This window comes from Pundamilia nyererei, unplaced genomic scaffold, assembly GCF_000239375.1.
Source record: "Pundamilia nyererei isolate P.nyererei 1_Seehausen unplaced genomic scaffold, PunNye1.0 scaffold00169, whole genome shotgun sequence".
NCBI lineage: Eukaryota > Metazoa > Chordata > Actinopteri > Cichliformes > Cichlidae > Pundamilia > Pundamilia nyererei.
Window position 1 is genome coordinate 1,101,573 of NW_005187570.1, and position 10,684 is coordinate 1,112,256.

Sequence of the window (10,684 nt, forward strand, 5' to 3'; positions counted from 1 at the left end):
CATAATGTTTGATTAAGGAGCATGCTCATATGCATATAGACTGGCTATTACAGGTATATTACTTGACATGAATGACTTGACATGAATGTTGACAATATATGACAAGATGCGATTACACAGTCCCTGGATTAAAGATGCAGTGTGTGTGTGTGTGTGTGTGTGTGTGTGTGTGTGTGTGTGTGTGTGTTCTACAGGAATTGCCTCCAGTAGCAAAAACCATCCCGACTAATCATCAGTCAGAGGGGGATGTACAGCTGGGTCAGCAGGAGGAGTTGGCTTACCTTCAGCAGCAATTCCAGCAGCTTTGCAGTGAGGTTGACCATCTAGCAGCAGACATGAAGCACATGAGTGTTACCAGCGCTCAAGTAAGCTCACCTAAGATGAACCTGATGGACTGGTGGCAGTCAATAGTTACTTTTTTCTCTTTCTCCCGCTTTCATTCATAAATAAGAACTGAATACACTGCAAAGATGTCATTTACTCTAGTCTCTTTCTCCTGAGAGGAAACTGGAGTGTATAGCTGTTTTTCCTACTTATCTGAAATGGAGAAGTCATTATTGACTAAGTTGATTGAATTGTTCCTGTTACAAATGTGTCTTTCATATCTTACTTCATTTTTTCACTTAAGTATTGCTACTAATGATAGAAAACATTTGGTGAAAGGTTTCAATTAGAGGAACGAGGGACAGAAGGCAAAACTTGTAAGTGATTTTTAAAGAGTTGCTCCAAAGAGCTCGTTTGTCACCCTTTATTTTGAATTATGTAATGCCCACTTAGACATTTAAGCGTTTTAATTTATTTTTGTTTTTGTTTTTTACTTTATTCTAAGTTGTTTTTCGTGTACCTCAGTGCTGTCCCAGCATTTTGGAATAAAATAAGTGTTTTTCTCAGGTTGTCTTCAGTAGGCTTTAAAAGCTGGTGACGTGGGTGATGTAATCACGAGGGCTAAATGCCCCTAAGCAGCATCTAGGAAAGTCGACGGTAATGTCTTGTGTATCCACCAGGGGGAGGTACATTCATTTGCAGGCTTGCTACACTATATGCTTAGACCTTTTAAATTTGTTCAAGGATTCTGTAATTATATAATCATATTTACATTTTATATTATAATTATAACAGAATCATAACGTTGAGCCTTTCTATAAAACATACGTATTTGATTGCAGCAATTAAAATAGAGCTTGTCCACACCGAACGAGCAAGACAGAAGACGGGAAGTGACGCTTGCACTCTGTGATTGTTGCTGATTTATATTTCTGAACATGAAAGCGTAGAACAGTTATTTACCTCCACTGCTAATGTTCTTATATAAAATGCAAAATCAAAACGTAACGTGAATTCGTTAATTGATGGATGTTGCAACACCCAGCAAGTAATGCTATACAGATGGGCAGGCAGAGAGCGCTGCTCTGGCACTGTGCATGTAAAAACAACTTCACATTCTCCATTTGCATTTGTTTCATATGGCAAGTCGCCTGTACGTAACTTAACAATCACCAAAATGTTATGGCAGTGGACTTTTGTTCAACTCAACACTAAGTATGGAATGAAGAATTTGAAAAATATGACACTTCCCAGTTTGTCTTGTTTCAGCTCGAGCATATCCAAACATTCAGTTACCTCCAAGAACAAAACCCTCACCGTTGGAACAGACGTTGATGAGTCCTGCAAGTTGCAAGGGCCAAATGATGTCATCTTACATTAAAGAGAGAGAGAGAGTGTCGAGGGTTTTTTTTTAACACGACGTCAGATGTAAAGCTTGTAGAGAGATGATTCCTGTATTTAAGGATTACAATTTGAGTCATTATGAGATGTAACATGCATCAGACTGTTTGGTGGCTGAAAAGCTGGACAAACTGCATGAGCTATACTTCCCATTGATCTCAACTGGTTCAGTCAGACATAACCAAAGGGCTGAATGTGGCCGTACAATGCCCAGGTTTGCTCTAGATTTAAAAAAGTAAGACGAAGATCAACAAGGATGACAAAATCCATCTGTCGTTCTCTCTAATCTTTTGCTTATCTGGAGTCAGGTTGCAGTAGCAGAAGGCTAAATAGGATATTTCATATTTCCTTTGTTCCCAGCAACATCTCAATGGGAAGTCTACACCAGTCTAGAGGTCAGGGGAGTTAAACAGATCTGTCTTGACGGTTTGAGGTCTGTAATCCATAACATGATGAGAGTTATGGGTTGCAACATGCGTAGGAGTGGTAAATTCTTCGTTACCACTTCTTGTTCTGCTTCCTTTTCTTTACTCCTGACACTGTCAGTCTGTTCATCTCACAGACAGAAGTGACAGTATACTGAAAGGTGCTGACAGAAATGTAAGAACCTGTGGAGGATGTGTATTGTCACAATCTCTGAAAAGAGCAAAATGAGCACAAATGATTGTTTCCTGATTCAAGATTCACAAATATGCACGGCGACGTGGCTAATGATGTAACAGAATAACCTGTAGATGCATATAATAATATCATTTTTATTTATTTGTGGTGTGGTGCAGGTGTTGGATGAGCTGAAACAGAGAGAACTGAGAAACTCTGAAAAAGAAGAGAAAATCCAAGTGAAGAAGAAAACAATTGATCTTCTGCCAGATGCAGATAATAACCTGCTGAAACTTCAGGTAGGAGCTGATGCTTGATGTCACCCAGCCAAGCAGGTCTCACAGATCCACTATATATATGTGCCTTCCTCTCTGCAGGCTCTGGTAGAGGCCAGTGCCAAGCGAGTAGTGAACCTGGCATCTCAGTGGGAGAAACACCGTGCTCCACTCGTTGATGAATATCGCAGACTCAAAGACATCTGCAGCAGCAAAGATGTATGTCATGTAACAGGCCTTTTGCTTTTCTTTAACAATAAATGTACAGTTTGATCATTTTTGTGTATTTTCCGCAGGTGGAATCATCCAAGAAGCTGTCCGAAATCAAGTCTTTGCATGAAAAGATCCGTGTTTCTACAGAGGAGGCCAAGAAGAAGGAAGATGCATACAAACAGCTGGTATTGAAGATACTAATTACATTTTTATTGGGGTTGACATAGACAAATTTAAAAACATTAAAAATGATTTTAATTTGTAACGTTGAGTGGTTGATATACCTTTAAATAACGTGAAAATTGTATTTTCTAAGCCTGAAAAAAATGTCATGAGAAAAGGCAAGGAAATTTGCTCCACAGATCCCTTTTCTAAAGTAGTGCATCTCCAATACATCAAATTAGGTCATTCATTCTTTGAAGCTTGTTTCGTAATATAAGGTTTATAATGGTTATGGCAAGTAGTTGGAAGGATTAGTTTGCAAAATATGTGTTTTGGCTGCTGAATGTAATAAATGTGCTGGTCTTTTGTCCCCGTTTGCTTCTAACGTAGGTAACAGAGTTAGAAAATCTTCCTCAAGATGCGTCTCGCTCAGCGTACACTCAGAGAATTCTAGAGATTGTCAGCAACATCAAGAAACAGAAGGAGGAAATTACAAAGGTATGTTTAAAACCAAGAACTGAAGGAATCTTAATTAGTGATTTTTACATGTCCTATGACCAGACCAGCAGTCTGCATACCTAGGTTCCTGATTTTTATACACCTGTGGCCATAGAAATTATTGAGCTGCATGAATTCGATTATTTGGATGGTGCGTGAATAATTTTGGCAATATAGTGTATTTCTCCCAGCTTCTGTTTATTGGCTCCCTGGGATATCTAGGATTTAAAGTCCTTTGCACATAATACAAGATCTTGAATAAACAGGCCCGATCTTAACTTAATGTCCTCAGATATCACCCCATATCTTATCACCCTAGCAGAATACTTGTTAGGGCTGGATCAGGTAACCCTGAAGCAGTACGCCTGGGCTGCTGCAGGCTCACTCACCATTTCTTCTTCACTCATCTAGTTATAATAGTGTGAATGCCTCAAGGCATTCACACTATTGAGATCCTGTTTCTCTTTATACTTTATTCTTCTACCTTACTATTCTAGTTGCTCAGACCTTTGCTGGTTAACTACTCCCTTAGTTTACAGCTGATTTTCACCATTCAAACTTTAAACTGTTCAGCTCTTTCCGCTGAAGCGTGCTATATCTTTTGGCGCTCATACCTTTTATACTTTTTGAGATATTAAGCTTTTTATGCCATTTTGCTGAATGGGACCACATTATCAGTGTGATCACCAGCTTAGCTCGCCGAGCTGAGCCATGTTTTAGCTCAGTGAGATGAGCAGCCGCTCTCAGAGCAGGCGGGCCGGGTTCGAATCCCGCTTATGGCAACATTTTCTTCAGTTAACATTTCAACAGTTTTAACTCTTTTCCATGCAAATTTCAGCTTTTTCACCTCTTTTTAGCAGAATTTTCAGTTTTTCACTACTTTTCAGCACAAATTCCAGCTTCTTCAGCTGTTTTTAGCACAAACTTCAGCTTCTTTACCTCTTTTCAGCAGAAATTCTGCTAATTCACCTGTTTTCAGCGCAAAGTTCTGCTTCTTAACCTCTTTTCAGCAAAAGAATTCTGCTGATTCACCTCTTTTGAGTACAATTTTCAGCTTTTTCACCTCTTTTCGGCACAACCTTTAGCCTCTTCTGCTCTTTTCAGCACAATTTTCAGCTTTTTCACCTCTTTTCAGCGCAATTTTCAGGTTCCTTATCTTTTTTTGTTTGCTGAACCTTCAGCATTTTCACCTCTTTTCAGCACCATTTAGCTTCTTCTGCACAGTGAACATTTTTTCTCTCATCATATCTTTGTTTGAGATCAGAGCTGGTTTGGCTCAATAGGAAGAGCAGCCGCTGTGAGATCTAGTGGCGCAGGTTCAAATCCTACATGTGACATTTGCTGCACATCTTCCCTGCTTGCATGTACTCTGCTTTATTGACACTGCTTAGTGTACTCTTATATTCACAAGGCATTCACACTGCATTTTCGCAGGAAATGCAACTTTTTCTAGTTCTAGTTGCTCCGACCTTTGCTGGTTAACTACTTCTTCAGTTTTCAGCCGATTTTCACCATTCAAATTTTCAACTGTTCTGCTCTTTCTGCTAATGCCAGCTATATCTTTTGGTACTCATAACTTTTATACTTTTTGAGATATTAAGCTTTTTATGCCATTCTTTTGGCCCATTTTACTGAATGGGACCACATTATCAGTGTGATCACCAGCTTAGCTCGCCGAGCTGAGCCTTGTTTTAGCTCAGTAAGATGAGCAGCCGTTCTCAGAGCGGGAGGCCCGGGTTCAAATCCCGCTTAGGACAAAAAAAAAATTCAGTAAACAGTTCAACTTTTTTTTTTAAACTCTTTTCAACACAAATTTCAGCTTCTTCACCCCTCTTCAGCAGAATATTCAGTTTTTCAATTCTTTCCAGCAGAAAGTTGAGCTTTTTCACTATTTTCAACACAATTTTCTGTTTCTTCTACTGTTTTCAGCACAAAGTTCAAAAGTTCACCTCTTTTCAGCACAATTTTTGTTTCTTCTGCTCTTATCAGTGCAAATTGATTTTTTCATTATATCTTTGGTTGGCATCAGAACTGGTTTGGCTCAGTAGTATGAGCAGCCGCCGTGGCAAAGGTTTGAATCCTACCTGTGGCGATTGCCACACATGTTAGCCTGCTTGCATACACTCAGCTTTCTCGACACTCTTCACTGTACCCTTTCAAATACAGCCATCTTTAGCAAGCAGTTCAGCTTTTACAACTCTTTTCAGCAGAAAGTTCTGCTTCCTCTGCTGTTTTTAGCAGTTTCTACTACAAGACATTCACACTGCATTTTCGCAGGAAATACAACTTTTTGTAGTTAAATTCTGTCTTGCTTCCATAGTGTACTTTTTGTCCTCTGCTCTCTTCTTTTCCCCTCACCCACAACAAGTAATGGCAAATGTTTGCTCCTCTCTGAGCCCGGTTTGTAGGAGTCACCGTGTCCTCATGAGGTCTTTTGATTGTTTGGGTTTTCTCTCTGTTTTTACCCCTCAGCCATAAAAGGTTGATGAGGTCTGGTGTACAGGCTGGCAGGTGGCGTGAACACTCAAGTTTGTGAATGCGATAACTCTAGAATGAGGCGACGCAGAAATTTTGAAACGTGTACCAAAATCCTAGAGTGAAGGTTTTCAGTCATCCAGGTCATCGCAGTCTAAGGAGTTTGGAAAGAGAAGCGTCTGGACTTTAAGTTTCTTGAAGACGTTTCATCTCTTATCCGAGAAACTTCTTCATTTCTAAGAGCAGTTGGTAGAAAGAGCAATCACACACGAGCCAAGGTTTAAAAACGGGTGTGGGTATACACCCTGGCTCGTGTGACTAGGCAGAGGATCAGTAAGGACACTCCCATAGGGCTTAAAAATCTGAGACTCTCCACCAGTTGCTCTTAGAACTGAAGAAGCTTCTCGGATGAGAGGTGAAACATCTTCAAGAAACTTAAAGAAGTCCAGACTCTTTTCTTTCCAAGCTCCTTAGACAGACCATATGTGCATCTACTAAAAATCTCATACGTTTGAATTTCAGTCGAGGTCAAGTTTTCTGAAAATCTTCTGAATGCAAGATCTCAAGAAGGGAAGTCATGTAGGACTTTCACATTCGCACCATGTGTGCATCTGCTAAAATCTCAGACAAGTTCAAATCCTGGTGATTTGAAAATCTTGCACCTTAAAAATTCAGATTTAACACTGTTCACTTTCCTTTCAGATTTTATCAGACACTAAGGAGCTCCAGAAAGAGATCAATAATCTGACTGGAAAACTAGACAGGACATTTGCTGTGACTGATGAGCTGGTCTTTAAGGTAGTAGAGAATTTTTATTTTCACAGGATTGGAACTCTTCTGTCTCATTGTTCAGAAATGTTATGCATAATTATGAGGATGATTTCTTTTTAGCATTTTACCATTTCTCAGCAAATTTTTTTTTCTTCATTGAACAAATGTTTAGTAAAAAGAGGTTTGAGTTCTTCCCAGCGATGGGATAGATGCTCTTTAATCTTGTCATTCCCTGACTTGATTATTTTCTTTTTTTCCAGAGAAATCAGTTGCTCCTGTGTTTATTTTGTCAATAAATATTTGTCATGTATGATTTGTGTAGGATGCCAAAAAAGACGAAACCGTCCGCAAATCCTACAAGTACCTGGCAGCCTTGCATGAAGTATGTCACTGTTTGTCTGTGTATCATATATTACTATACCCTTGATGACTATCAACAACAAATGCTTTCATCATCTTTGATTCTTCCGTAGAACTGTAATCAGCTAATCCAAACCATTGAAGACACCGGTACAATCCTGAGAGAGATTCGAGATCTCGAGGAGCAGGTAGGATTTATAGTTCGACTGCTGCAGTGTTGATTGCTGTGTTACATTGGAATAGAATCAAAAGTCAAAGTTGTCCAGCCTGGAAAGAGCTGCGGGATGTAGTTAACTGTGACCCGATGAGCAGGATGTTGAAGGCTGTGGTAGAAAGGATAGGTGAGGTTGAGCAACCCATTGCAATGCCTTTTCCAAGCTGATGCCAGCTGGTTGTGGCCTCTTGAAGTGTAAAGGTGGCGACTGCTTGGCTGTACTCTGAGGGGATGGCTTGGGACTTCCAGGCTATTCTCATCAGTTTCCAGAGGAGCTTCAGCACCATGGGACAGTTCTTGTACACCTTATGAGGCATGCCATTTGGTCCTGGTGCCAAGGCAGCTTTATTTACCACAAGATTAATTTCAGACCATTTGGGAGGCGCAGTATCAAACCTGAAGACTGGCTCAGTGAGACGAGGCACATGCTTGTGCGAAGTGGGGTGTTCTCAGGGTCACATAATTGAGTCTTGGTGTGCTCTTCAAGGTCCTGCTGGGTGGCAGCTTTCTGTTATTTTTCTCCTCCAGTAGACTTTTACACGTATTAAAAAGTGTCCTGAAAGAACCTCATCCGCTCCTTTCTCTTTCTTGTTTCCGTGCTTGTGGATCCGCTCTGCCCTCCTCAAGGTTAAAACCTGCTCTTGATTTGGACCCAAAGTAGCTGCCTCTCCTTTATAAACTTAGAAATCTCCTGCTCAGGTCACCCTTTTCCCCGAGGATGTTCTTCCTGTGGGTTATTGCCTCAAACCTCTACCCACCGATCCCCACAGACAATGCTCAATGCTGAGAGTTTTATTCAATACTGTATTTATTAAAACAAACCAACAAGGAAAAAGTATTAGACTTGAAATTTGAGGGCTATTAGTTGACCAGCAACAGTCACAGATTGCTGAGGTCTTTTTGTTTGTTGTTGTATTTGCTAAGCTACATTATACCTGTAGCAGGTCCATAGTAGGCACACAGTAATTATATTTTTATCCATGTTTGTCTTTAGTCACCACAGGCAACATGTCTTTTAAAAAAATATTTGGTCTTTTGGTCATTTTGTGTTATTCTCTGTTAGATTGAGACAGAAAACGGAAACAAAACTGTGGCTAACCTGGAGAGGATTCTGGAAGACTACAAAGCGATTCGACAGGAGAACGCTTCACTCGCTGCCAAAGTGAGAGAAGGATGAAAGTACAGCTCTGCTTTATGAGGCTAAAGTGAAAACATGAATGGGACTGAAACAGCACTTCAGCTGTCACACTTAGATGTTTGTCCATTAATGTGGAGACCCGCTTTTCTTTGAAAAAGACAAAGTGTGTTTTGGACCACAGGAACTCTGTAATTGAAATGCATGCCATGGATGGACAAATAGGTCAGTAGATGGAAAATGTTGAATTTGTACTTGGTGTGCCTGGGGGATGATTGTTATGCATTCAACTGAAACACGACACTGGGCAGCAGCAGGTGCTGTCATTTATAACGATACATGAGACATCATAAGATGTTGTGATTGAAATGTAATGTTTTCCTTTGACATTTTAAAACACAAGTAACTTTTCCATTTTCAGACCTTCAGTCTATAAGTTGTCATGATTTCATGTGAGCTTAAGTTGAGCGAATGGCATTTGAATGTAGTTAATCTGTCGTCCATCAGCAAATTGTTGTATATATGGTACCAGCCTAAATAAAGATGCCTTACATGCTTGAAGATACTGTGATTTTTATTTATTTATTTTTTAAACAAGTAGCAATGATCCAATAATACCCCAAAGCAGAGATTCTTAATGATATATATGCTTTCAAACATAGTGCTGAACAGCTATTTGAAGATAAATAAAACAACACGAAAAAAAAACTACACTTTAAAAAAAAGATAAAACAAAAGGGAATAGCAATAAGAACCAGTAAAAACGTTAGGCATACAATTAAGACACATAGGATAGGGTGAACATGTGGGTCTTTAACTTAGCTTTGAAAACCCCCCACAGAGCATGCCTGCCCCAAAGATGGGGCACGAGAAGAAAATGGTTTTTCTTCTCGCTTTAGGAACCCTTAGAAGGCCAATATCCTGAGACCAGAGCGCACAGGATGGAATATAGGGGTGCAAAAAGGCAGAGAGATATGAAAGTGCAAAACTATTTTAAAGCCTTGTAGGTGAGCAACAGGACCTTAAAATCGGCTCAAACCTGACAAGGCAACCAGTGAAGAGACTTCAGTGCTGGAGTAATGTGCTCACATTTCTCACTTTTGGTTTAAGTGCAAGCAGCTGCATTTTCTACCATCTGTAAACCTCTAAAACTTTTCTTTGGTAACCCAGAACGAAGAGTGTTACAATAAGCAAAGTGCAAAGACACAAATGCATGGACAAGAACCTCTGCAGCATCAAGTGATAAAACGTGTCTGATTTTAGCTGTAGGTGATAAAAGGCAGTCCTTGTAGTAGTAGTAGTAATATAATTTTTGTGGTCCAATGGCTGTCAAATCTGTCTTATCAGCATTAAGAAGCAGGGAATGCAGATAGACAAGCTTCTACTTTGGACAAGTCTTAACTTCTTTACAGGAGCAACAGAGTCCAATAATTCAAGAAGTACGTTATTAAAGTTCACAGTCAAAGTTTCCACACACAATTCATGGGTAAAAATGTGATCCAACACATGATTTAAAGCAATGCTTCAGGGCTAATATGACGAGAGAACCCGAGGGGCGATTTTCCCCTCTCAGAAGATGGAGATTTAGGAATTAAATAAAATAAAATTGCTAAATGGTCTAAAATAGGGTAAAACACAATTTTTAGTCACTGATACTTTCAGTCCATAACCCGAGAGAGAGAGAGATCTGTTCCAGAACAGCAGGGACGCTGAGAGACCAGGACTATATGTTTCAAACTAACAATGTGAGGTACTCTGCAGTAACTGAAATAACTGACAGAAGGACATGAGGCACCGCATTTTCTCGGTAAGTGAAATGTGTGCTTGTAAGCTGATTAGTAACTCCTTGGCCACCTTACTAAGATGAGCAGTTAGCTGTCTGTGCAAGGTGTGATAGGTAGCTAATCAGTGCACATGAGTGAATATACCCTGACTGAAGCAATCACTCTGTGCTTGAATGTTCATTAAAGTCAGTGCTGTAGTTCAGACATGAACTCTGCTGCTCTGACTGAACTGAAGGATGTTCAGACTCACAGCTGAAGATGAGGCAGTGAAACGGTTAACATGAACAATGGAGAAAATCCCCAGGCTGCTTACTCACTAACTACCAATCATTATTGTGCTTTTATTATAATACTGCAAGAATAACAGGCTGGACTTATCTTCAGCTCCTGTGCAGAGCTAATTATTAAATATGTACAAACAGCAGCATGTTTCTTTCTCCACATCTGTAAGGACAGAAACACTTCAGTAACC

At 39.9% G+C, this 10,684-nt stretch overlaps 1 protein-coding gene across 1 annotated transcript in view; it reads left to right on the forward strand.

Annotated features, from left to right (window-relative positions):
• Positions 1 to 8,989, forward strand: part of ccdc22 (CCC complex scaffolding subunit CCDC22) — a 17,625-nt gene extending 8,636 nt beyond the window's left edge. Inside the window, exons 8-16 of the mRNA XM_005745904.1 lie at positions 195 to 365; positions 2,505 to 2,624; positions 2,703 to 2,819; positions 2,897 to 2,998; positions 3,366 to 3,473; positions 6,651 to 6,746; positions 7,042 to 7,101; positions 7,193 to 7,267; positions 8,357 to 8,989. Of these exons, the coding sequence (XP_005745961.1) occupies positions 195 to 365; positions 2,505 to 2,624; positions 2,703 to 2,819; positions 2,897 to 2,998; positions 3,366 to 3,473; positions 6,651 to 6,746; positions 7,042 to 7,101; positions 7,193 to 7,267; positions 8,357 to 8,470 (963 nt within the window). The 3' untranslated portion in view covers positions 8,471 to 8,989. The remainder of the gene's footprint in view (positions 1 to 194; positions 366 to 2,504; positions 2,625 to 2,702; positions 2,820 to 2,896; positions 2,999 to 3,365; positions 3,474 to 6,650; positions 6,747 to 7,041; positions 7,102 to 7,192; positions 7,268 to 8,356) is intronic.
• Positions 8,990 to 10,684: the final 1,695 nt, after the last annotated feature.